Source organism: Neolamprologus multifasciatus, chromosome 18 (assembly GCF_963576455.1).
Source record: "Neolamprologus multifasciatus chromosome 18, fNeoMul1.2, whole genome shotgun sequence".
Lineage (NCBI taxonomy): Eukaryota > Metazoa > Chordata > Actinopteri > Cichliformes > Cichlidae > Neolamprologus > Neolamprologus multifasciatus.
In genome coordinates, this window is record NC_140456.1 from 20,111,063 (window position 1) to 20,136,271 (window position 25,209).

The 25,209-nt window shown below is 38.6% G+C and overlaps 5 protein-coding genes across 11 annotated transcripts; 4 read left to right on the forward strand and 1 right to left on the reverse strand.

The window, feature by feature from the left end:
- Nucleotides 1-11: 11 nt before the first annotated feature.
- On the reverse strand, nt 12-4,450 carry LOC146497789 (glutamate-rich protein 6). Of its 4 annotated transcripts, none has more exons than XM_085140287.1 (10): nt 4,325-4,450; nt 2,992-3,120; nt 2,807-2,893; nt 2,524-2,714; nt 2,337-2,401; nt 2,023-2,189; nt 1,373-1,455; nt 1,063-1,221; nt 622-835; nt 12-302 (listed from the first exon to the last, which is right to left on the reverse strand). In XM_085140287.1, the coding sequence occupies exons 2-10, from the start codon at nt 3,115-3,117 to the stop codon at nt 48-50; spliced, it is 1,347 nt and encodes a 448-aa protein (XP_084996413.1). In that variant the 5' UTR covers nt 3,118-3,120; nt 4,325-4,450; the 3' UTR covers nt 12-47. The 4 variants fall into 4 exon arrangements, with proteins under 4 accessions (XP_084996413.1, XP_084996412.1, XP_084996410.1 ...); XM_085140286.1 differs by lacking the exon at nt 4,325-4,450 and adding an exon at nt 4,021-4,318; XM_085140284.1 differs by lacking the exon at nt 4,325-4,450 and adding an exon at nt 4,017-4,318 and having other exon boundaries at nt 2,992-3,118.
- A 283-nt stretch (nt 4,451-4,733) lies between these two features.
- Nucleotides 4,734-6,827, forward strand: LOC146497790 (uncharacterized). Its single transcript, XM_085140292.1, has 4 exons — nt 4,734-5,164; nt 5,329-5,469; nt 5,571-5,689; nt 5,990-6,827. The coding sequence occupies exons 1-4, from the start codon at nt 4,894-4,896 to the stop codon at nt 6,791-6,793; spliced, it is 1,335 nt and encodes a 444-aa protein (XP_084996418.1). The 5' UTR covers nt 4,734-4,893; the 3' UTR covers nt 6,794-6,827.
- A 1,592-nt stretch (nt 6,828-8,419) lies between these two features.
- On the forward strand, nt 8,420-10,567 carry LOC146497791 (uncharacterized). Of its 2 annotated transcripts, none has more exons than XM_085140289.1 (4): nt 8,420-8,765; nt 8,864-9,004; nt 9,087-9,205; nt 9,404-10,567. In XM_085140289.1, exons 1-4 carry the CDS (start codon nt 8,495-8,497, stop codon nt 10,256-10,258), a joined length of 1,386 nt encoding a protein of 461 aa, XP_084996415.1. In that variant the 5' UTR covers nt 8,420-8,494; the 3' UTR covers nt 10,259-10,567. The 2 variants fall into 2 exon arrangements, with proteins under 2 accessions (XP_084996415.1, XP_084996416.1); XM_085140290.1 differs by having other exon boundaries at nt 8,867-9,004.
- Nucleotides 10,568-10,861: 294 nt separating this feature from the next.
- On the forward strand, nt 10,862-20,819 carry LOC146497792 (schwannomin-interacting protein 1). 3 transcript variants are annotated; one of them, XM_085140294.1, is made up of 8 exons: nt 10,862-11,031; nt 11,346-11,635; nt 14,522-14,631; nt 18,059-18,176; nt 18,297-18,503; nt 18,911-19,034; nt 19,355-19,492; nt 19,567-20,819. In XM_085140294.1, the coding sequence occupies exons 1-7, from the start codon at nt 10,950-10,952 to the stop codon at nt 19,450-19,452; spliced, it is 1,029 nt and encodes a 342-aa protein (XP_084996420.1). In that variant the 5' UTR covers nt 10,862-10,949; the 3' UTR covers nt 19,453-19,492; nt 19,567-20,819. The 3 variants fall into 3 exon arrangements, with proteins under 3 accessions (XP_084996420.1, XP_084996419.1, XP_084996421.1); XM_085140293.1 differs by having other exon boundaries at nt 10,869-11,031; nt 19,355-19,448; XM_085140295.1 differs by lacking the exons at nt 10,862-11,031; nt 11,346-11,635 and adding an exon at nt 12,623-12,772 and having other exon boundaries at nt 19,355-19,448.
- A 1,172-nt stretch (nt 20,820-21,991) lies between these two features.
- LOC146497793 (interleukin-12 subunit alpha) lies at nt 21,992-23,241 on the forward strand. Its single transcript, XM_085140299.1, has 6 exons — nt 21,992-22,086; nt 22,168-22,254; nt 22,383-22,424; nt 22,576-22,680; nt 22,906-22,950; nt 23,110-23,241. The coding sequence occupies exons 1-6, from the start codon at nt 22,015-22,017 to the stop codon at nt 23,239-23,241; spliced, it is 483 nt and encodes a 160-aa protein (XP_084996425.1). The 5' UTR covers nt 21,992-22,014.
- Nucleotides 23,242-25,209: the final 1,968 nt, after the last annotated feature.

A 25,209-nucleotide genomic window follows, 5' to 3' on the forward strand; every position in this document is an offset into this window, starting at 1 on the left:
TTTTTTTTCCCCAGTCACTGTCATCATGTTCCAATATTACATATACATCAACAATCCTGAAGGCACTTGAGGATGAAGGCTTTGTCACTGTCATTCATCATTACATCATCACTGACTTTCTGGAGCCTTTGAGCAGTAACCTGTAAGTGATGGGCTGGTGTAGTCTTAAGTTTTTGGGGATGTAAGGGCATCGTCAGGTACTGGTGAAGATGCTGAATTGCTGCGTGGATCCTGATTTTGGCTGCCAATGCCAGCAGCTCGTCTTTAGAGACCGATGAGCCTGAAGTATGCACGTATTCACCCTAATCAAAGATTTTTCACGTTAATGAAGCACTTTAGCATTTGTTACAGTCATTTTGCAAATCATTTAAACCCTCTGTAGTTAAATGTTTGAAAGGCAAAATATATTTGCTTTCATAAAGAAAGACATCAGAAAACTGGTAGTAATGCATACCCATATCCAAACTTTTAGACTTGTTCCAGTGTCATATTCAAAATGAGCATATTTTCCAACTTTTCTTTCCCATTTTAACCCTTGTTATGTTTTATTTGTCATGTGTTTAATTATATAAAATAGCCAGTTCACAATGTGCAGACTAGTTGTCTGTGCTTCAGTCTTACCTGAGCACAGCAGGTACCCACACTGAACTTAGCCTGTTGCCTGCCCGCCAAGAAGGAAACAAACACTTGTTTGTTCCCCAGGACTCGAACTCCCACAGTTTTGTTGAGGGACAGAAAGATGGGCTGCAGGGGCGTGGGAGTACCCCAGCTCCACTTACAAGTTACGTTGCCTGCATTGTTTAAGCATCGGCCACCAGACATGTTTAAGGACAGCCTGAAATGCGAGTACAGAAAAATACATGCATATAAATGGACTGTAGCTCATTGCCATTATGTATTTATGCTCACCTGTGCAAATTTTAAATATTACATTTACACCCCATAAACAAAAACATTTCTTTGACAGCAACCTCTATGACAACAACAACTATAGGGCTAATAATATAATTTAAAGAGGCAATATTTAATAAATGGTAAATATTAAAAAAAAATGCTATCTACCATATGTTTCCATTGGTGTGATAGCATGTCGCTCTGCCATCAGACTGGAATATAGCTCTGATTTGTTGATTAGGGGCACTGACGTCGTCATACACTATACAAACTCTTCCATTGTGTTCAGTGACCACGATAAGTACAGCCAAGAGGCCGGAGGGATAACTGTAACCAAACTGGTAAGGACAGGAACACTAACTATAGAGGATAATCAATTCAACTGGAATTCCCTGGATTTCTTTAATGTTTAAATTGTGCATTTTTAAATCACTTCTGCAAAGTCTCATGATCAATCTGATCAAATCTGAGAGGATACAAGACCTGAGCAGAGCCATCAGGGAACATGGTAAGGAATTTGATGCCACTGGAATAAAATTTCTGTAAAACTTCAGACCCCACCTGTGAATACAGATAACATTCAAAAGAAGAAATTATCATATCTAGAAATTCTATTTTGCACACAATTACATGGACCTTTGAAAAATTATTTTTAAAAAACAATTATTATTCTTATCATAACCTAATAGTGTGGAGTTTGAAAGAAGTGGGAGGGTTGCTTTATTACAAATTTACCTCTACATTCAAGTTCTCTTTCAATGTCTAAACTCGTCAGCCTCTGCAGGGTGATTTTGATTGTCTTTTGGCCTTTTTACCCAGCTTTACTAGTTTACGATACTAAAATTGAGTAGTTTCTCTTTATAAATAATAATACTATTTAGCGTAATAACAAAGTCTTGCATTTGTGAAGGTTTTGGGTTTAATGTATTATGTAGACACAGTGTGGCCACATGGGGGCATTGTCTTAGTGTGTAATGCAGCTGTCTGAGGCCTCTATTCAAACATAAATGAAACCTCTGCGTTGGCAAGAACAAAACGTCATATATTTACAATATAATAAGAAAAAACAAGCTCTGTACAAGCTCTGTGGGTCATGAAAAATAGAAGTAATATTCATTTGCATGTTACCTGATGATTACATATGCCAAACTGAACTGGTTTCCAATCATAAAAAGGGAGCAACACCTCCTCCTCTTCCATTTTTAAGCATTTTTCACTTGTGCAACTGCAATACGTTGTCCCCTTTCCTGGAGCATGTGAGAGTCTTAACCTGAAGACCCCTGGTGCAGAGACAGCTAAACAATAGCAAAATAGACTACGTTAGTTTCACAGAGCTTTATAAAATCAAGATGCAGTTACCTGTCTGTCTGTCTGTCTGTCTGTTTATTATGACTGTATGCAAAAGTTTCAGGCTTCCAGTGTGAATGTTGCTAACTACTCACAGGTCTTCCCTGCAAGCAGATTAACTGGGTAACCACTGTAGATTGTAGATTCTCTTGATTGTATTCTATGAAAAAATACAAAATAAGCGCTACTCATATTAATTTTGCACATTATTTGAGTCATATTTCTGTTCCTACTTTCATTCTGTTTACAGGCATTTTCATGCAAAATCATGCAAATGTGTACCTAGGTTTTCTCAGAAAGCCTTTCATAAACATGCGGTAAGCTTCACTCTGTCTGGATTTGTGGTACAGAATTTCCATGTGGTCTTTTGAAGTTAGATTACCAAAGGTTAGGTTAGATCTCTCCTCAAACAAAAGTCTCTGCTTCACCAGCATTTGACATAGCTGCTGCCGCTGAGCACAACAGAAGTGGGTCTGTGATGGACACAGAGGAGGGGGTAAGGAGGTCATGTAGTACAATAGGTGAATTTAGGGATTTTGACTTGACCATTTACAGTCTGCCTCACCTCAGGATTATGTACCCATGTTAGAACAAGTAGAGGATGAGCCTTTTCCCCACAGTACTCACATTGTGCTGGGTATTCTGTCTGGGACTGAATAACATTTTTTTTTATTAGAGTAACATTATCTGTAACACCTTGCTTCCTTCCTTAAAAAGTAAGGAGATATTTGACTTTTAATTTTTTTTTACCCTTTGGGGAAAAGTTGTTAAATTCATCCTGTGATTGTCAGACTCACGATTGTACCTCAGAACTCCCGCAGCTCTGATACAATAGGTGGGTGGGTCACTGACAGGTTTTGGGCAACTGCATCGCATCCTCTTACCAGACAAAGAGAAAAAATGACAAATAAAAGGAAACAATCAATGATTTTAGAAAGAGTGAGATATTAATCCATATAATAATATCAAGATTATTATATGACCATGTGAAACCAATCAAGGTCTTATATGGTCGTCTGGAACATGGAGTAGATCACGAGCTAATGTAGCAGTGACATTTAATGAAACACAGAAGTCTGAATAAGAGAACTGTTAACAGTGTTGGTATGTATGTATAAATATACACTCACTGGCCACTTCATTAGGTATTCCTGTTCAACCGCTTACATCTAACCAGCCAATGTGGATGTGGTCAAGATAACCTGCTGAAGTTCAAACTGAACAATAGAATGGTTATAAAGGGTGATTTAGTCCAGTAGAGGCCCTTTGGGATGTGGTGCAATCAGGGATTCAGCTGACAAATCTGCAGCAACTGTGTGATGCTATCATATCAACATGGACCAAATTATCCAAGGAATGATTCCAGCACCTTGTTGTCTCTGTGCCAAGAAGAGTCAAGGCAGTTTTGAAGCCAAAAGAAGGTCCACCATTCTAATAAAGTGACCAGTCAATGTACATGTACTTTGAACAGATTTGCAGGAAAAGCTGGACTTCATCTTTTTGTCTTGACTGTGTTTAGTGTATTTATCCCAAGATAAAACAATCCACCCTCAGCTCAATGAGCTAGTCTCATGTGCTACCAGAAATCAAAACTTATCCCTAACACATACACACTCAAGTATAATACTTCTAATATATTTTTACATATATAAAAGCAGTCATCATTTAAGGAGAGAAAAAAGACAGATAAAGCTGACAGTAGGTGAAAACAAACACCTCTATACATAGTCTATGAAGATATGCTGAAGACAGCACGATAATAAAACACCACGTACTTGCCCCAGTGGTAGTCAAGTATTGAGCGATGCTTCAGACTAGCCGATGTTGTTAGTAACCATGGAGATGAAATAGCTGTATGGTAATGTGTAAACATAACAGCAGACCTCATCTGTGCTGCTATCTGACTGGTTATGCTAACATTCATAAGCGTTCTGACATAAATTTCTAATAAACAGTAAAATCTATGGTAAGACCCCGGATTTAAAAAAAAAAAAAAAAGCCAAAACCTTTCCACAATTATTGAAATGTGTAAATATGGTAATCTAGTGTTTACAAAGGATTTGGAGGCAGGAAATAATCCCACCTCAGTGGTTCATTTAACAGCCTTTCTGCAGCTTCACCGACAGGTGGAGCTTTGGTGGTTGCCATTGCATCGTAGATGTTCAAATTCTTGATATTTTCTGAGCACGTAAGAGGTTGATCCCCAGCTTTCATTGGTCAGCTTGGAAACTGCAGCTGACAAAACAAATTCGCTTCGGTAATCGAAATCGTTTTTGCGCTTTCCATTTATGAGCAGCAGAGGTCTCTGAACACATACCACATTAATACCATTTTTTAGATGGGGCAGCGGTTGTGCTTTTATTTTTCTTAGTTTACCTCATTAATTATTACTGTGTGTCTTAATTAAACTCTCTCTCTCTCTCTCTCTCTCTCTCTGTCACACACACACACAAATCCCGTTAAGAATAAAATGTTAACCAGACATTACTCAGGTGCATATAGTGCCAGGTAATTAGAGAATCCGTTGATGTCCCCGCAGCGGCTTCTGATTGGCTGTGGCGGTACCTGGCTTGTTTGCTGCCGCACAAATAGTCGTGGCGAAGTCTCGCCTTCCAGCTCTTAACATTTCTAGGAGACACGCACAGCTAAACGATGCGTAGAGAAAAAGGGAGACGTGCCTCCGTTTGTTGTGCTGTAGCTGTTATTCTGATGTGCCATTTAGTGCAAGCAATAGACTGTTACCGACTAACGAAAACAGAGAGACGAGGAGGGCGCAAAGAGGCCGATGCGTTAGGTGCTCGAAAGGGGAAAGTCGTATTCGGAAAATCTGTCGGGAAAGGCTCAGGCCTTGAGTCAGAGGTTAAATATGGGAAAGCCTCTACAAACTCATCCGTGGAGGAATCTTATCAAGCAGATTTTATAGGTAAGCTTCAGGTCCACAGTTTATGTAAGGACACTGGCTGCAGGAAAAGCGTGCTTATTTGGAGATGTACTTACATTTAGATTTTTATTTAAAAGCTCTATGCCTCTGTGCATAACTGCAAAACTTGCTCTTCTTGATTTTATTTTATTTTTTTCCCACGTCAGGCTGGTCAAAAGGCCAAATGTATGACGCCAGTTCCAGAGAAGCAGCATGGAGGCGCATGGTACCTTTGCTGCTGTGCGGTGGGGATCGGATGAAGTTCAGGGTAGTGGGAAGAGGAGCGTCAGAGCTAGCAGTGGACCAAGGTAAGCAAGCAGGGCTCACTTTCTTTCTTTTTTTTTTTTTTTTTTTTTTGTAAAGTGTCCATTTGGTTGCATCGTCATGTAAACTGTTTTTTCCCCCATAGCAAATGCACCGCCAGTACCTCTGAGCCAGGTCCCTCCCAACTGTGGCTACAACATGCAGAGGAACTTACTGTCACTTGTTATGATGGTTCCCTATAATGGCTGCAGTGTGGTTCAAGAGGTAATTTTAACTGAAATTAAGTCTTATGCTATATTTGAATAATTGGCAGCTTGCTGTTAAAATTGGCTAGTCTGAGGATTATTTTTTTAAATTATCAAAAGTAAATTAAAATTATGCGAAATCTTCCTTAGATGGCCGAGGCTTTACTTTGCTAGTCATGGGTTTGGAACTGTCTCTTGGCTAAACATAAACACTTAATATTGTGATGTCAAACAAATATGGCTCTTTTAAAAGGGGGTAAATAACTTTGACTCCTTGACTGGTAACACGCAAGTCCTGATATTCCTTCTTGTTTTAAAGGGTGGCAGTTATGTGCTTCCAATGCGGTGGCAGGGTATTCCAATCTCCCTTTGGTGTTCCAAACCTGCAGCACCAGCTCTTATGACGACTGCCTCTCAAACCCCTCAGGACCCCGCATCAAACTCCCAGATGCCCTACACTAGCAAAAATCCAGACCAATTGTATTCCCATGTTCCTCAACCCTTTTTCTTTCCACAACAAATGCACTATCCATATCCTTCAGTTGCCGTATCGGATCCTGCAGAACCCATTAAGCAGTCAGAAATGCCCCCATTCCAGCAATACCCTCCACCCTTTTCCCCCCTCTATCCTTACTTTTATCCCCCACTTCAAGCCACAAGAGCACCCCCAACCACCACTGCAAAGCCAGAATCCTTCATTCCTCCAGAGTTTGTCTTACCTGGTTACAAACCAGCTGGTCCACCTTTTCTTTGGCCCTTTCCATTACCTGTGCCAGCAGATACTCAAACCACAACTAACGCTGAGTTTTATCCCCGCTTACTGCAGCTTCCACCCAATGTGAATTTCCTCTCCCAGTATCCTCTCTTCCCTCAGTTTGTCCCTCTTTCACAATATCCGAACAACCCTAATGCAGATTTGGCGGCTGCTACTGAAAGCTCGGACACCGTACTCCCTCAATATGTTGTGCCTGTCCCTCAATTTGTTCCTCAATATCCAAGCAATCCTAATCCAGACTTGGAAAGCGGAAGCACAGACACTCTGCTGCCTCAAGCTCAGTCTCACAATTTTCCACACTTCCATCAACAAGTTCAGTTAATGCCCAATCCCTCCCTTTCGTCATAGTTTGAAGAAAATGTAATAAAGGCTTTAAATAACACCAGTTCTTGGTTTGAAATTCTTTGTTCAACAGCTCAACTCAATCAGCACCACAGATTCAAACTCAAGACTCATAAATGTTATGAGCATTTAGTGCTAAGGTGATTGGAATTAATAAGCAGACTTGATGATATTTGGCCGTTGTCTGCAACCACCCACCAAACAAAGGGTGGGTGGATATGTAATGTTGGAAAGTCACTATTTTGTTGCACTATGCTGGGCTTATGTAGCCTGAACTGTGAAGCTTGCTTTTCACTGATAAAAAGCAATGTTCTGTCATGCTGTTCCAACTTAGTCAAAGCAGAAAATGGACTGTCGTTACAGGACTAACACAATTTTTCAATACACATTATCAGAAATAACCAGGGTCACTGTTGCTTAGGAGACAAAGGTGGTCATCCAACAATTGAGAAGTTGGTAGTTCAGTCCCTGGCTGCTCCAGTCTGCATGCCAAATATTCCAGCATAAGTATCATGCATTCATTGGAGTGCAATGTGAGATGGCACTTTAGCTTAGAATAAAAACTGCTCGAATGGGCGGGTGTGAATGAGGCATATTGTATAAAGTGCTCAAGAGTTGAAATACACTAAACCAGTCCATTTATCATAACCACCATCTTAGGCCACTCATTGGATTTATAATTTTTTTCTTGGAGTTGTTTGAGCCCACCCTTTCTTTCAGTTAGCTGTTTGTAATAGCTTGCCAAGCTCTGCAAACAAGCGTTTTAACGGCACACTATTTTGCATATACAGGTTTATTCAGATATTAATTTTAGTAATGCAAATTACAAAGTGATTTCATTTTACTTTTAACTTGTTAACCTGCAATTGATGAAAAACAACACATATTATGAGATGTAAATTTTTGTATGAATTTTTTAAATCACATTTGTGGTTTGGTTATTTGCTACAAAGTAAATTTGTCCAGATGTTTTAGGAAAAAGTCAGCAGAGCATTTTTTCTGTTTTATTGCAGCATTTTATTGGGTAGGCATTTATAAAGTGGCACCATGATGAAATTACTAGTTTGTACTTCTGGTTTCATACTTCTGCATGCATTCTGACAAATGCATATATGGTGTAAAAATGTAACTAAATGGAGAAGCGAATACTACACTACTGCTGCATTTCATTTTTTTTTCAGTTCTTTTTCTTTTACAGGATCTTATAAAACTCTTCTCTGCTCAGTCATTCAGTGTTCAGGCTACAGTTAGATGGTGTTTACTACTGTAATTCTTGAAACTGAGAACTTTTATTTGATTATTAATCGAGTCAAAGAAGAGTTTCTTAAGCTCATTGGAATAACCTAGCTACACTTATTTGAATTTTTCTTGATTCAATTCACTTATGTTCCAAAGAAGAATAATTTTAGTTTAACAAGAGACAGAGCCTGCACTTGTCTACAGTATATCTAAATAGGATAATCTTGTCTGCATACTCATGAGTTATGATGACTATAGAATTCCACGCATTTCATGCTCCACAAAAAATGTTCAACTTATCCAAGGGCAACACTAGAGTCAGCTGCCAAAGGCGCTTAATGAGGCCACAGGTGCAAACTGTAACTGTGTTGATTAACTGGTGACAAATTGCAGACAGCATCAGAAGCTGTCATTTGGTTGTTCTGCATCGCTGTGAAGTGCTTTCCATCTGCACTGTGTGTCACCACTATGGGAGGTGATAGAAGTGGGAGATGTAGAGCATGTCAAACTGTGGCAGTCACATTACTCCTGTGCTCTTTAGCCCTTTGTTTAAACTTGCAAGTGCTGGGCAAAAAAGTTAAACGTGAGGGATCTAGTGAGACTGCAGTGAAAGATGGAAGAAAGGGAAGCATTCTCTTTAATGGAAAAAGGCTTAACTCCCAGTCAGGATCTGCTTCTTCTGCAGCTGCCACAGGACATGCATTGCTGCAAGTTGACTTGCAACAGTCAAGCATCACAGGTAATACTTGACTGTTTTTGCTAATTTGATATGCTCGGTACACTTGAGGCAAAGGTTGTTGCAGTTAACTTTGTGTTGCGATATCTTTCTTCCTAAAGCAGAGAGTAGATCAAAACTGAAGAATGACACTGCTAATGAAGCAGCATGGAGCCAGTTAAACTGTTCACTATACTGTAGTGATAACAAGATGAAGCTGAAGGCCATGGGGCCTGGTGCTGCTGATCTACAACTGCACATAGGTAGAAAAAATATTATAAGTATGCAAAACTGTCTTTTAAAAACTGTCATTGAACACTGGCATTTTTTTTCTCCTTCTCTCAGAAAATGCACAACCCTTACCACTGAAGCACGTGCCTGAAAGCTGTGGTTTCTCAATGCAGCAGAACGCACTGGGACTAGTTTTAAATGTCCCTTATAATGCCTGCAGTGTGCTAACAGAGGTATGCTTTTTTATTATTTTAAAAGGACCTGGACTTGATGAAATGTGGTTTTCATATCTGCACTATTTGATGAATTCCATATTTTCTTTTGGTAGTTTTGAAAAAGAACTCTTCAAACTTAGAGTTGGTATAACTGCTTGATGCTAAATCTGCCAAAAAAAAAAAAAAAACCCAGGCCAAAACATGTTGGGTTTTCAGAATGGAAGATATGTGTTGCCAATGAATTGGCGGGGGATGGCAGTTAAATTCATCTGCCCAGTTCAACAGTCCAGGAAATTTCTTTTCTCTCTCAGGCCATGGCACTTCCATCGCTCAAGACGACAAGCAAAACAGCCCTATTATCCTAATCTATATAATTCCTACTGGTATAACTATTACATGCATATGATGGCACCAGGTGCTAAGACTAACCCAACTACCACTCGTCCTCACACAAAGCCACCTGGATATTCATACCCTCTGTACTACCCATATAACTTTTATTACCCCTACTACTCCTACTTTCTTCCAGTGAAGACCACTGTGCCACCAGCTACAACCACTGTGGCACCACCTATGGCTGTTAGACCTAGCGGCAACAAAATTCCTTCCAAGAGCCCTGCCTATTACCCGCCACATTTTCCTAATATGCACTACCTTCCACCAGTCCAACAGTTGCAAATGATCCCTGACAAAACTCAGGTTTACTACTATAACCCGGAGACTGAATATTTCTATGGAAAGCCTTCATACCAACAAAAACCAAATTTGCCAAAGCAACCTACTTGGTCTCAATTTACTCCAGTTGCTATGCCAGGTTACCCAGCTTCCCCTGTGACACTGAGTTACCCAAGCCCTGTCAGCCCAGAAACCTCTGCAGCCCCTATAGCACCATATGTTCCATTTGACAAGCTCCCCTTTGAGCCATATGTTGTATACAAGGCTAAGAAACTCCCTGATGACCAGAAGTACATGGCCAAAGCAGGTTTTAAATCTAGATTCCAAACACATTCAGGCTTCCCTTTGCAAACTGCGTCCAGGTTTCCTCAGTACAGAGGTCAAGGAGGTCCCTGACTGGGAATTAAGCAGAGCTGTAAGTGCTTAGGGTAGTGGTTAAATTGTTCTAAGAAAATCTTGTTTTCTCATGGTGCCTGATGATGATGAAAATTAAAGATTTTTACTGTGAACCTGTTCTCATGTATGTGGGTTTTTTGTTGTCGTTTTGTTTGGTTTTTTTTGTTTTGTTTTTTTCCCACTACAAAAGACTACACTCTCATCATTCATGTGAAAAGGACTGGTCATTTAATGATGGTGAAATGCACAGTCCTAAGCATGTTGGTTGTCATGGTACACCCCTTTCTAAAACACCAAACCGAATTACTGTTCAAATGTTTGACCCATTTATAGCAAGCCCCCTCAATACTTGTTAGAGCTTATACTAAGACAATGAATAAAAAAAGTCTCTAGAGGGCTACCTTTAGTTCTTATGGAACACTTTTTTTTTCTTGTCTTTGCATAAATCTAATTCACCCACTGCACATAGCCCCTATTCTGTCTGCTCCTATATATTTTCAGTGCTCTCCCCCTTGGGCACCCCGTGACTGTGTGTACACACTTCACTGAAACTCAACCACACGTGACAACTGAGAGATGTGTAATGCTGGACTCTGAATCCAGACACGCTCATTGTCATTCAGCCACTTCATTTTCTAAACGCTACTTGGAGGGTCCAGAGCTCCAGAACAAGAAATCCAGTAGATCATTCATGCAACACTGCGTATGTGTCTCGCTGCAGCTGGTTAAATTATTCAATCATTTAAAGAAGTGGTTGCATCTCTTTAGCCAAGGTGAGCGTTTTGTGGTACACAGGATTTTGCTTTATCTTTTTACTAGTGATAAAGAATTTGGATGTGTGTATCAGGCTATAGATTTGTTTTGTGGCTTTGTTAAAATGAACTTAATGAAAGGATTAAAACCAGAGACTGAAATTCTACATTTTTTTTTTTTAAAATCTCATTTTGTTATATAATCTATTTTTTTATGTCCATGCTGCCACAGGAAACATTAAGATACCGTGCATTAAATAGACTGGAACAGCCGTCGTTTAAACAACTAATTTTGGTCAAAGATCTGTATTCCTCTCCTGTTTATGTCTGGCTAGATTCCCGACCAGATCTCTCAGCTCCTCCTCCATCTCTAAAGTTTGCTCCGCCTACTCTACTTTGTATCTTTATGGAGGACTATGATGTGGACATGGATGAGGAAGAGGAGGGAGACGTATTCACTAGAAAGGCCACGACGTGCCACTGGTGGGAAGATGCACAGCATCAGGGAGGAAGACTAGGATGCATGGTAAACAGTCGCAGCTGGGCAGAGGAGCTTAAGGATATCTTTGCACCACAGGCAGATCACTGTTACAGTGGAGCAAGAACCAGGCTGTCCAGCATCTCTGTGAGTGATTCACTGTGTCTCTTGTTTGATCCACACATGGAAATAAATGAGGACACTTGTTCTGATGGCTACGTCTCTTGTAGCTGTTGAAGAGACTTCTCCAAATAAAAAGGAATGGGCTATAGGGAAAAAAATAAATTTGGGTAAAAGACAAGTGCAACAACAGGCTGTGTTTATTGCCATATTTGCAATATGCAGTTCTGTAACTGTTTTACATGCATGCAGCATATATATATATATATATATATATATATATATATGCAGCATATTTTCCATAAGCAAAATTCCTGGCATGGAGAGACTGAGAATATTTGGCTTGATGTTGACGAAAGAAGGAAGATGACTCAGTCTTTAGGCATTTAATCAGTGCACAACTGCACTGTGACACAGCACTGTGGGAACTAACTGCAAGCCTGTGTGTGTGTGTGTGCATGCAACACTGGTTGTTTATGCACATGTGGACAAATGCGTCATGTGCTTCCTTATGTCTCTTACCGCTCATTACACTTGTACCTTTGATGTGGGATGAGGCTGGAGGAAATTCCTCCAGAAGACAAAACAAATATAATAAATCTACTACGCTGTGTAAGGCCAATAATCAGATGTTGATCTATTAGAGAACCAGCTATGGCCTCTAAGTATTTTCTTGCATTCTCATCCATTAGGCCTTCTAGCCTAATCCAACTGCCATTTTTTTTATAGATCTGAAATGTCTGCCTCCATTTATCAGAAACACAGATTTATTATTTGTCCCTCTCCTTCCAGTAAAGGAAAGGTGAAGAGGAGAAGGCAAGAGAGAGAAAATAGAGGAAGATGGAGGTACAGATAACAGATCAGGAAAGCAGTGGCAGCACTGAGCAGCTTCTTCTCTCCCCTCCCTTGATTTCTCTCTCCTCTGCTTCCGTCGCTGCCCACTCCTTCCTCCCTTGCTCCCACGTCTCCCCACCCTCCCCTATCTGCTGCCTCTCCCCTCCCCGCTCTGTCATCCCTTCCTCCCACCCTCGCTCTCCTGCACGGAGCTGCGGTATAAGAGAGGGTCTCCTGGGTCTAGTTTCACTGCAGTGTAGAGGAGGGCAGGACGGCTGTTTTAGTACGATGCGCTGAAGGATGGTGCACCAAGAGAAACGCATTTACCAGGTGTGTGGATTTGTATTTGCTTGCATTTAGTGTGTGATTCTGATGGGTGTGTAGCATTTAACAAGATATTTAAAGGTATACATGATAGGTATCCATCATGGGTGTGATGCTGTAGATAAATCAGCCGTATGGGATGAGTGGAAAAGGGAGTGGGCGTGTTCGTATGTGGTTGCGCTCGAATATATCTGTGTAATATGTATGTTCCAGCATTTGTTCAGTCAGATTTGACACAATTTTCCATCTCAGATCATTGATATCTATATCATTGTATGTTATACTGTCTTTTTGAATAGGAACTAAAATCATTCTACATTTGCATTTGTCATACCATGTACATTCTTTATAAGGGGTACAATTTTTGGCTTGTGGGGGTGCATGTGCTCGTGTAGTCAGTTTGTAAGTAAGGAGGGCATCTGTTTGTCTGAAGTGGGTGAGCAGGGGCCAGCGTTGGTTTGGAGAATGATGGCAATGAACTCATTTATGCTTTTACGTCACATCCTCATCTAAGATGCGTCACAAAAAAAGAGGGTGTAGTGGTGTGTGTATGTGTATGTATCAGTTTTGCAGCTATTTTGAGTACAAACGCTGACACATAAGAGAAACGTGCCTAATTTTAGAAGTGTTATTCAATATATGTGTGGTTCCAAAGAGCACACACAAACTCAGGCAGCTTAGCAGATGTTTTTGGTTCAAATCCATCATGTATAAATACTTTCCCTTTGATGCCAGAATAGAAAATCCAAGGGAAAAAAAATGAAATCGGTTCAAAGGGGGAGCTACAGACTGAAAGCTGAGATGAAGTGAAATAAAAGGAAACGAGATAGAAGGCTCGGGTGTGGAAGCTCAAAAGGTTAAAGGGGAAAAGAATGAGAAATACAGATGAGGGAAAGGGGGCAGAACATAAAAATCCAATGTCATTAAAGTGAAACAAAAAGTATGAAAAATGGGACGTCGGTCAAGAGAAACTAGTCACATAGGAAGAGGAAGCTGTAAAACACCAGCCCACAGTGACACGGCATTTTGAATCAGCAGCACTAAAAGAATGCAATGGAATTTTTTTAACCAGTTTAGATAGTACCTGCTGTTTTGATGATGAAATGTGATGCATAAATTAGTGAAAGAAGCCATTTATGGATGATTCACCGTCACTACAATCCTATGATTGTAATGAACAAAGATCTTTAATAAAAATGCATTCAGATGCACTGACATAACTGGATAGATACACCTATTACTTGGTTCATTCTTCAGTCTTTTCTGGGCCTGGCCTGTGGAAAAAAAATAAGTGCACTGTCTCTCAGAGTTGAAACAGTACGTTTCTCTGAAGTGTTAATGAGGACTGCATCTGCCAGATTCATTCGTTTAGTCATTTTCTATACATCTATTTCAATACTACTGTTTACACGCATTAGATGAGAAATCCTGGACAGGCTGTCAGATGGTAGTAGCAGCAGATAATGAATGTTTTAACACTCATATTCATACATGGAATTAAAAGTAGACGGTAGATGTGAATCCATCACATCTTCCCTCTTAATCGGGTGTAACAGGATTTATAGTTGATTAGAAGAAATGAGAGTGTCCTCTCATTTTGGTATTACCTGAATTTATGCATTTGTTTATGAATTTCATCAGTCTTCCTTGTCAATAAGCGACCCACTTGGCAAATCAAGCTGAGAGAGACGGCAGCACAGGAGCCTCGTCTGTGTTAATATTCTTTGTGCTTTCATGTTTCTCTGTTTGTGGCAGGCCCAGAGGAATGAGAGAGAGTCCATCAGGCAGAAACTTGCCCTTGGCAGTTTCTATGACGATGAGCCAGTCATCTACACCAGCTGCAGCAAGAACGGCCCTTCGTCTCGGTGCGTTTGACTGAGTGTATGTGTATGTGTGAGCAAGCAGAAGAGAATGGTTGGATGGTATAATTTTGAATTTTGTATGATTCGTAACAGTAATAATGTGATAGATTGTTGGCTCTATATGTCATTCTGACTGCATTTGCACATCTTCAGAGCGCAGTGATGTACAATAAAATTAAATGAAAAATAAATCACTGAAATTTGGTGAACTGAATTTCATCAGTCACTGAAAATTCATTTGGTTTCCTGAAGCTGCTCAGTTCTCACAAAGCCTTTTCATATTAAAGTCTAGATCTCATGAAAATATTTTTTTTTATGTATGTATTTATTTTGTTGGCTGAGATGCCAACTGTATCATGGGAGCACCTTTTGTTAACCCTTTATTTAAAATAGGCCTGGCGGAGGGCCCATTTTACAAGCTCTTTCAAATGACCTTGACTCGGTTACCATTTCTACTAGAGACAAAATTCAAATGGTTTCGGAAAGAAGAGAAGAAGAGCTTTTTGGGGTATATTTAGTGTATCATTGTAGCAAAAAGCATTCACAAAATACTGCTGTGTAAAGAAGAACATAAAATTCAGCTCGCCTAGGTTTTATTACCTGCATTTTACATTACTGTAAGTCCTCAGCCATTTTTGGGAGAGGAAATTCAAATGATTCACAGTAATGAGAGTTATCTGGTGATTTTACAGAGAAAATGTGCAAAATAACTCCACTTAACCTGTATTATACTTGGGTGTTAAAGGGTTAAGACCTTTACAGCCAGGAGAGGGGATTAATCATCAGATTACGTCATTTGTTGACTAACAACTGTTAGCTAAAAACTACAACAAACAAATTAGGGAGATGGAATAGTTTTCCCTGGTAGAAATTTATCTAGAAGCAGTGACGTTCTGGAGTTGTGTGTACGTTTAATTATCATGGCTGGTTTCATACGGACTGTGCAACAACAGAGGATGAAAGTGAGTCATTTAAGTCACAGACATGCAAAGCGAAAGTGAAAGCTTTCCCGGAGTGCCACAGTTATGTTTACAGTCAGTCTAAAGGGACTGACAATGGGCTATCTAGAGAGTATGGAAAGAATGGGAACGTAGAGCATGGCACTGTGGTTAACCTCTGTTGCATGATGAGCTGCCCACACAGAAACTAAGCGATGCCCCAGCTTCATGGTGGGACACAGTTCAGACATGATGTTCTCAAATTGGACAGCTCTCTTCGAACTCTGTGCCACCAACCTGCCCGTTAAATCTTAAATAATAAAAATAAAAGGACAGTGTAATATTTTTTTAAATATCAGAAATATCCAAATATTTTATTTTTTAAACATTAGTATTCAATGTTTTTTTTTTTGTCAGACTTGTTGTTTATTTTTGCAATGCAAATAAAATAAGTTGATCAGTAATTTTTTTACTTAGAGAATATTTTATATCTTCTTATAAAATGTCATTGTAAATAGTACTATATTTGATAGAAATCAAATAACATACTAGTTTCCATGGAAATGACATTTCACATCTGCAGTTTTGGATAGAAAAACACAAAACATGTAATGCAACTGGAACGACTTGCATTATGACAGACTCCCCGTGGTTAACCAAAGCCGCAGCACTTACATCAGTACTCTTTCTCTCTGTGACACCAGTTGACCTCCAGTAGCTTTTTGGCTCCCAACCTTTTTTTTTTTCTTTTTCCCACAATACCCTTTAGTTTATGTCACACAGTGGGGCTGTCCTTCGTTACTGTAGATGTTTGAGAAAGTAGTTTCGTCAGCATGCGAAAGAAGAAGTAATGCCTGACACAGTTATCCACAGCTACAATTGGTGGAATTGAGCATGTGACCCCCACCCCCGTTGGAGGTAAAGGTGTAACGGGGTATAGTTTAGGGTGGAAATTCCAAAAAGAGTTAGTGAGGTGTTGTTTAAGTAATTGTTTTTGTCTTAGTGTAGGGGAAGGTTACTTTGGGTTGTTAGGTTCTTTCAGTATCATGATCTGGAATTGAATAAATGGTGTTTTGAACCCTTGGAAAGGCTGAGGTTAAGGTTTTTTTTCCATCACTTCTGTATAAGAGATGTTACCGACCACTTTTTAAAGATCTTGTTTATGAAATGGGAAAAAGAGTCTTTGCCCACATTGTTGTAAAGTCGGATGAATTGTTTCATAATGAATACTATCCTAACCTGCTGTGTGACCTAAAGTAACAGAAATCTGAATAAATAAAAGGCTTTATGCTTTACTATGCTGTTTCCATATCTGTGATTAAATCTTTGGATTTAGCTAAACAAGTTTTGGGATGTGCCAAAAAATTCCAATATGGAGGAACCACTGGAAATATGAATATATGCAGAAATTCAAAGTCAATGGGCAAACATTTTACCTTGATTTCGATTAATTAATTAGTTTTTTTTAATTGTAAATATGCTGCTAAACTAAATGTTTAATATTAATTAAAGCTTGAACAGTTAGCTAATGTAATATTGTTGTGCTCCAAGTGTTGAAATACACTGGCGGTATTACTGTTGGTCGCTTCAACCATTTTTCTCTCAGTTTTCTTCTTTTTGTTTGAGGTTGACTCTCCTGTAGCCAAAAATGTCTCCAAATAAGGGACACATCAATTTTATTTGGCCCTATGTTTAACCTTTCCTACATGATGCTTCCATGTGGCAGACTGGACAGGGCAGAGTGTGCTTTAAACAAATTCTGTATTGACAGAAAAATAAAAATAATTTTAAAAAATAACCGACGTTCGTAAGATTAAATCAGTTAGAGGTTCTAAATGTTGGTTTCGGTTTATTTTAGGTGAACTGACCAGCCCTAACCAATGTGTACCCAGACTGCATCGCTGACATGTGAATCCAACAAATGTCAACAAAAATGAATTCATTTGGTCCAAAGTATCATATGAATTATTGTTAGCCAATTTCGCATTCAGGTGTTAGCCAGCAAAAACAGTTGATTAGATTAATTATAAGTTAATATGAGAATGAATGTGTGGACCACGCCATTGTAATGAAGCAACATCTTGGGAAGCTTTAACAGCTGGAAAAATCAGGAAATTTTTGTTTTGCTACACTGAGTTACAGACTTCAAAATTCAGATACATTGACAGGCAGGACACCAAAGCGTAACACACAGCAAGATTAAATAGGCCTGTAGACTTAGCTAAGCATCAAATGAAATAACTCAAACATAACTTTTATTGTCTGATTTTCATTTTTCAAATGCATTTATAAGTTTTGCCCTAAACAAATAAAAACAAAGAAAATAGACAAGAAACTAAACAAATACAAATGACAAAGACCCAAATTCTTTTTATTTTAAATGGTGTTTGCTTCTTGTGTGCAAACAGCATTGGCCTGTGCTCTCTAATGTGTGATTCTGACTAAAACGGGTGCGATCTGAGCGCCTCTGAATATTGCATTTGTGTTCTCAGGCTGCAGAGTGGGGTGAACCTGCAGGTGTGTTTTGTTAATGACAGCAGCAGCGACAAGGACAGCGATGCTGAAGACAGCAGGACAGAGACAAGCCTAGACACACCGCTGTCACCTGTGGTATGTGTCCGAGTCTCTTTGTGTCACCATATGTGGGTTTTATGTGTGTTTCTGTTCCACTACACTCGTGAGGTGACCGCAGTAGTTGTTGCATCACAGTATTGCTCACTTCCTATACAGAGCAAGCAGAGCTCATCTCTGTCGGACCGGGACACTGGAGAGGAGGATTCAGATCCTTTAGATGACTGCGGTGGGTTTTGGCGAGTGCAGCGAAGGCTGCAAGAGGAGGCCCGGGTGGCGTTGGCTCTGGCTCGACCCATGGCCCGCATGCAGGTGGAGGTAGAGAGGCAAATTCAGCTTCACAGACGTTCACCTGTGGCTGACTTGGTGAGTCAGAGGGGTTTTATGCACAGAGGTCTTAATTCCCTCTTCCATGGAAAATTCAATGTAGGAAATTATTAAGGGCACTAAAATATCAAGGAAAATAAAGTGAAAATGGAATGTAAGTTGATGTTTCAGTAAATATGAACTAATAAAACTACATAGGCACATGACGAGGTCAACACTCAGGTTTTTATGTGTACGTGAGACGTGGGTGCATGTTACCAAGAGAAAGCCCCTGAAACTGGTGAACAGACGTGTTGCAAGTTGCAGTTAGAGGCTGCGTCATGTGAAAATCCAGAGATCCAGTTGATTAATAATTAACAACACTTTTTAAGTCTTTATTTACACTCAAATGTTTGACACATTTTGACGTGCAGTAATTTCCCGTCTGTGTGTGCTTATGCGAGCAGCTTCCCCATTTGCCCCACATCAGTGAGGGTTTAATGAAGAGGAATCTGAGGCAAGGGGACATGAGAGACATGAGCCTTGGACAGCTGCAAGTCATCACGAATGATTTCCATTCACAGATTCAGAGTGAGTAGATGACTCACGCGTAAAGACACAAATTAGTTAATAAAACCAAGCCAAAAGACTGATCTGTACTTTATCAGATTTTAATATTTTTATTCATGCCATCTATGCTATTATTTCTATCAAATAAAGTATCAAAAGACATTCAGTCCACTTAAGAATTTATACGATATCTTTCGGGGTTGTTTTTCTCTTCTTCACTTCCTATTTTTTAACACATTTCTGTCTAACATCATCACAACAAAAGCACACACTTGGCACGATAAAATACAATCATACAAGGGAAACAAACATTCGAAGACTGGATTTGTATCTTCAAACAGGTCTAAATGAGGAGCTGGTACAGTTGCTGCTGATGAGGGATGAGCTGCATGTGGAGCAGGACGCTATGCTAGTGGACATAGAGGACCTCACCAGGTGAACCACAGTTTTTCTCCACCTCAGCTTCTTAGCTGTCAAAGGTATTGGAAGCGCTGTCACTTCACAGTATGTCCTGGACTCACTTTAACATATTTCTTCTTCTTTGTTATGGCAGGCATGCACATAGCCATCAGCGGCACCAGCCAGAGAAAGGCATCTCTAAATAAACACCTTGTCTACACATGTGTCTATATGCACGCCGTCCGATTTCCCACTCTACGGACTGCTACCAGTGTTGCTAATGAAACTTCATCTGTGCTCACTGTATCTGGAGAGTTGAATGCAGCATATAGAGTAGTATTAAGACACATGTGATACGTTGCACCACATCTTAGAACCTCAAAACACAACATCTACATGTGTAAGATCACCAATTTCAGTATTGACAGATGAGTTTGTGTAGGCGTTCCACTTCCACTCAGCATGATTGTCCCCGTCATATTTCATAAAATTAGGGGAGTCGAGTTGATTCCATCCCTGATCTTTATTTAGCACTCAATGATTTTGGCACAGCTGGGTTGGAGAGAGCACCACCATGCCTTGTGTCTCTTTTTTTTTTATGAAAAAGGATGATGAGTTGAGATCTTGAGGTCTTTTGTTTGGCTCTAATAATCAACAGGGTTCTTAGAAATGCTCTGTTCACTTGTATATCGTTCACTTCACTAAGAGCACTGTGACATTGCTGTTTATCACTCTCATTCACTATCAAGCATCACATATCTGATCTGGTATAATAGGAAACGATAAGTACTCTGTATTTGTTACATTTAAGCAACTGCTTTCCAGAAAGTTCCTAAAAAATCTTTAAGACTCAAACCTTAATATAATTAAATAGCTGCTACAGTTTCCACCTCCTTTAAAGACATTTAGAGCTTCACTGGACAGTATTTTGACCTTTATTTGGGCAAATCTGTATTTGTCAAATGTGATGATCTGCGCAGTAGAAGACACAAAAAGTTCACTTTTTTCAAAGTTTACACAAAGCTGTAAAAAGGAACAGGCATCTCCACACAGATAGTCTCTTAATAGAAATATGCAATTCCATTTTCGTAATTTAATAACGATCAGAGATGGTAAACACAGAAAATGTAAAACATATATTAATAAATCGCAGCATAAGCGTATATCTATTTTATCTGTTTCAAATGTTTATGTATGTAAATGTTAAAATATACTTTATTAAAAGGATTAACAACATGCCTTGTTGTGTTTTAGTGTTTTAATTCTAAGCTTTTTAAGAATGTCATTTAACACAAAGTCACTTTTTTCTATTGCTTGATTCATGAACACATGTATTCTATAATGATTGTAAAAAAAAGAGCAGAAAAAAAATGATTCCGTAATAAATGTTTCAAGTGTGTCGACTTTCATGAGATTTATTTTGCTTTTTTTCTGAATTTGCAAGAAGAAAAAAAAGTCCACATGTTCCAAGGAAAGCATCACGCCTTGACACTGCAACTGAATGACTGCAAGCTACACAAGGAAGGAAGCGAGGGCACCGTCTAGTTTCTATTCACATTCACACTTTCACATGTGATGTGTTGACACTTAAGTTTTGTTAAAGAATTACCGCCAGCAACGGGGGAAAAAGCAGTGGTGACAAAAATAACCTTGGTTAGTGTTAAATAGTAACAACCAGTGGGAAAATAATCTATGGCAAAAACTAATGATCGCTTAACTGTTTATTATAAGACTTCATTATACTTTTTTTCTCAAAATTTGGGACATTACTGTTAAAAAAGCCCAAAAATAGGACAGTAAAATTAAATCAATGCAATATTACAAAACAAAGTATCTCAGGAAGCACACACACACACACACACACACACACATATATATATATATATATATATATATATACACACACACACACACACACACACACACACACACACACACACATATATATATATATATATATATGTGTGTGTGTGTGTGTGTGTGTGTGTGTGTGTGTATTATTAATAATACACATAATAAACATTATTACACAATGTTTCAGCCTTTTCCTTTTATTATTTTTCATCCTTAAAAGGCTATATAAGTTTAGTTGTGATTAATGATATCTTAGATGCGATCGATATTTTGAGAAATATTAAACGTAACTGTGCACAATCAAAGTTTAAAAGAGCATATGTGATGAACTTTCAATATGTTTTCTTTGGTAATCGAACAATGAACAGACATTAGTTTCAGCAAACCATGGTTATATGGTGAGAAAGGAAACTACACAATCTTGAGCCCACACTTTCAACTTACAGTGGATCTACTCCATTGGCTGATGCAGGGAAATCAGACTGATGCAGGGAAATCCCTGCATCAGTCTGAATATAAAACACTGCTCAGCCAGACACAGTCAAAGAACACAGTTTACCACTCTGAACCAAGATGCCCCTCATCAAGCTCTGTGAGTATAACGTATCATGATTGAAGAGTCTAATCTTCCCAAGAGATATTTTACATTTATCTAATTTTTCTCTTTTTTTTTCTAGACTTCACTCCTGCACTGCTGCTCCTAGTGCTCACTTGTCCTTTATGGCAGATCAGCCAATCTGTGCCACTGATGGGAATGCAAGACTCCTGTGTATTATACGCAAGAACACTGCTCCAGAACATCACGGATGTACTCAACCAGGTAGGCCTACAACGAATGCAAATCCACAGGTTTTTTTTCTTACAGTTTACATTTTATTAAATATTACTTGTGCTCAAACAGAAAACCCTGTTTAGTGGAATTGACTGCACGAAGCAGAACATGGAGCTGTACAAAAACACCCGCACACCATCAGCGTGTGCACCACAGGTACCCACTTTAAATACCAGATTGCTTCCATTTTGTTTCAGGATACATTGTGAAATGGAAACATAACAAACATTTGATAAGTCTTTTTTAGCTGTGCCTCTGATTACTTAACTGTGTTTCCCCCACAGGGATCAGCATGCTCAGAAATCACTACATCAGGATTTGATCAGGTAGGTTTTTGTGCTACTTCAGCATTTTTTTCTTTACTTTATATTCTTGATAAACATGTTAAGGTCTAGACATGGAAGCCAAATAATTCCAAGCAAATCTAAAATGATGTTTGACATTTATTGTGGTTGTGCTTGCTGTGTTTTCCTCTAGAGTTCATGTTTGAAAAACATTCAGGAGGATCTGAAGTACTATGATGAATTTCTCACAGCGCAGCCTGTTGGTACTCTTCTGTTCAGTCTCAGGGAACTCATGAAGGTATGTGATTGTACACAATTATTATCATTTTTTACTGTGATTTTACATAATTCTCAATAAATAAATGCAGACTCTTTCATAAAATCACTCTCTGAATGTTGTTTTATCGTACTGTGATTTGCCAGGGTACTAAAATAAATCTTAAAATCTTAACAAAGGAGAAATCACAAACTACCAACATTTACATTATTTATATCATGTAAGAATTTTTTTTGCTCTCAACAGAACTGCTTCGGAATATTTCCGGCATCAGACTCGACCTTAAGGGAGGTAAGAGATCTATTTATTTTTAAATCAAGCTTGATTTCATGCTTCTTCGGGTCTTTCTCATTAATATTTTGAAAAAAGAAATATTAGGCTTGTTAGGGAAACAAAATTTAATTACTTGAATGTTTCAAATCGTTTATAATGTTTCTGTGTTTCTTTAAGGCTGCTGCAAACCTTGGAACCTCATTCGACCAAAGACTTCACCTCTGCAAAGTGCTGAAGGGCTTCCAGGTCCGTGCCATCACAATAAACCGAGTGATTGCGTACATGACCTCTGATGAATACACTAAATGAATCGTCACTGAGCTCCAGAACAAGAATACTCAAGAGGCTCCAGAAAGAAATTACAGAAACTACGGTGACAGTCAGTTAATGTTGCTGTGACAGAAAACACTTCAATATACTTTAAAGTTTCATAAATTACTTAACTCATATCTTAAAATTGACGACTTATATTTAACTGTGTTTACTGACTTGAAAATGATATTTATTTATTTATTTTATTCTGGACTATTTATTTTCAAATGTTGAATGTGTTGTCATTTATTTGATTCTAAGAATCATTGAATAAATATTTTTTCCTGCATACTACCTGCTGGTTTACACTTTTTTGTTCACTGATTAATTTATTTATTTTTTTCGTTTTAAATATGTTACAACAAGATAAGTGATTTAACTCTTTATAAGAATCTAAAGACATGGTTAGTTTACGGTCAAGCTTGAAAACAATAAAAAGCATTTGTGGACTATAAGAAAAAATATTCCTTAATAGATTTTAAACAACAAAAAATGTAGATTGCACATTGATGGATTTTGTTTTGTTTCTTTGTTTTTGCCACAGAGCAATCACAATGCTCTATGTTTCCTATAAACATGTAGCAAACTAAACCCACCATGAAGAACGTTTACAAAGAGACCACAGTATAGTGTTTGTTCACGCTTCATTTGGAAATCCCCAAGTTAAGATAATGACAGTCAAGTGACTATTATTGTCATGATAAAATAGTGATAATAAAATGCCAATAAAATGTGGTCTGATATCAAGAAGGAAGGTCAATCAGTATCTGTCCAAGGGGTTAAATTAAACTTAAAAACTGGATTATGACACTTCATTATGGTGCCATTACAGTCAATGTAATAAGAAATGCATCAAATAGTTAATCTGTTAAGACCAAAATTTACAGAAAGAATCATTATTGTAATTGTTATTCAGTATTATTGAATAAACATGAACTAAAACATGTTCTGATTTTAACACTATATCCACAAGCAGTTAATTAAATGATAATAAATAAATCCAATCTTCCATATCTGTGAGACGCACATGTGTGTGAACTTCAGTGATCAGCCATTAATTTAAAGGTGAAATTAGAGTCCGGTGCTTTCAGTCAGCAGGGTGTGAGTCAGCTATGAGTCAGCAGCCTGTATTTACTAAAAAAACATTCAGAAAAAAAAAATCTAATCTTCCCAACATGTGTTTGTGGAAGTGTTTTACGATAAAAACAAACAAGATTTCAGAGTTGTTGATATGTATGGACGCAACCAATCCACAATCGGACAGATTTCCTACTGCAAATGGAGGAAAGCACCTATTCCGGGGTTGGGAGGTCACAGTGGGTAACCTTTAAGCAGCTAAAACCCCCTCACGCATTCATCTTCATGAACACAGTGTTACCTGTGGAGAAAGAAGAACACTGCATTTCAGAAGAGGAAACGTCACTCATCTGTGAAGCTATATAGTAGTGACATCATGCTTTGGGCTTGTTTTTGTAGCTGTACTTTGATGAATAAACTTTAAATTATAGCAATAGAAAAAGAAGGCGCGGGTCATGCAGCAAGACTGCAACCTTCGGTACAGTCTTCAGCTTGATCCAACTGAAATGTGGAATGAGCTGAAGTAAGCAGTTAACATGAAGAAATCAACAAGTGTCCTGAAAATGCATTGTATGGATTTAAATTGGTTAGAAGACAGTGTGCAGGACTGATCAAGAGCTGACTGACCAGGAAGCGTAAGACTGCACTTACTGCTACACAAGGCTGTACACCAGACACTTGAAGCAATGGTTCACATACTGTTACCACTTAAATATATATAAATATATGTTTTTGTCTTTTATTTAATTTTGTTCCCTTTCTTTTACTTTTAGGACTTTATTTTTGATGTTTTGTGTCATATTTGTACAGAAAAGTCCACACAAAAGAATTAACAATGAAATAAGATAAGCTTGTTTTATTTCCCATTATAATTGCAGGTTTTAGTCA

Bases quoted from the DNA above. Each gene is read 5' to 3' on its own strand.
- LOC146497789 (XM_085140284.1), bottom strand. From the start codon at position 4,165: ATGAATGTTAGCATAACCAGTCAGATAGCAGCACAGATGAGGTCTGCT. The intron at 2,715-2,806 runs GTGAGGCAGACT...TGTCCATCACAG, and splicing joins CATGGGTACATAATCCTGAG to ACCCACTTCTGTTGTGCTCA. The intron at 2,190-2,336 runs GTGAGTAGTTAG...GCTATTGTTTAG, and splicing joins TCTGCTTGCAGGGAAGACCT to CTGTCTCTGCACCAGGGGTC.
- LOC146497790 (XM_085140292.1), top strand. From the start codon at position 4,894: ATGCGTAGAGAAAAAGGGAGACGTGCCTCCGTTTGTTGTGCTGTAGCT. The intron at 5,470-5,570 runs GTAAGCAAGCAG...TTTCCCCCATAG, and splicing joins AGAGCTAGCAGTGGACCAAG to CAAATGCACCGCCAGTACCT. The intron at 5,690-5,989 runs GTAATTTTAACT...CTTGTTTTAAAG, and splicing joins GCTGCAGTGTGGTTCAAGAG to GGTGGCAGTTATGTGCTTCC.
- LOC146497791 (XM_085140289.1), top strand. From the start codon at position 8,495: ATGGGAGGTGATAGAAGTGGGAGATGTAGAGCATGTCAAACTGTGGCA. The intron at 9,005-9,086 runs GTAGAAAAAATA...TCCTTCTCTCAG, and splicing joins TGATCTACAACTGCACATAG to AAAATGCACAACCCTTACCA. The intron at 9,206-9,403 runs GTATGCTTTTTT...TTGGGTTTTCAG, and splicing joins CCTGCAGTGTGCTAACAGAG to AATGGAAGATATGTGTTGCC.
- LOC146497792 (XM_085140293.1), top strand. From the start codon at position 10,950: ATGCAACACTGCGTATGTGTCTCGCTGCAGCTGGTTAAATTATTCAAT. The intron at 11,032-11,345 runs GTGAGCGTTTTG...ATGTCTGGCTAG, and splicing joins GTTGCATCTCTTTAGCCAAG to ATTCCCGACCAGATCTCTCA. The intron at 14,632-18,058 runs GTGCGTTTGACT...TTGTGTTCTCAG, and splicing joins AAGAACGGCCCTTCGTCTCG to GCTGCAGAGTGGGGTGAACC.
- LOC146497793 (XM_085140299.1), top strand. From the start codon at position 22,015: ATGGGAATGCAAGACTCCTGTGTATTATACGCAAGAACACTGCTCCAG. The intron at 22,425-22,575 runs GTAGGTTTTTGT...GTTTTCCTCTAG, and splicing joins CTACATCAGGATTTGATCAG to AGTTCATGTTTGAAAAACAT. The intron at 22,951-23,109 runs GTAAGAGATCTA...TGTTTCTTTAAG, and splicing joins CAGACTCGACCTTAAGGGAG to GCTGCTGCAAACCTTGGAAC.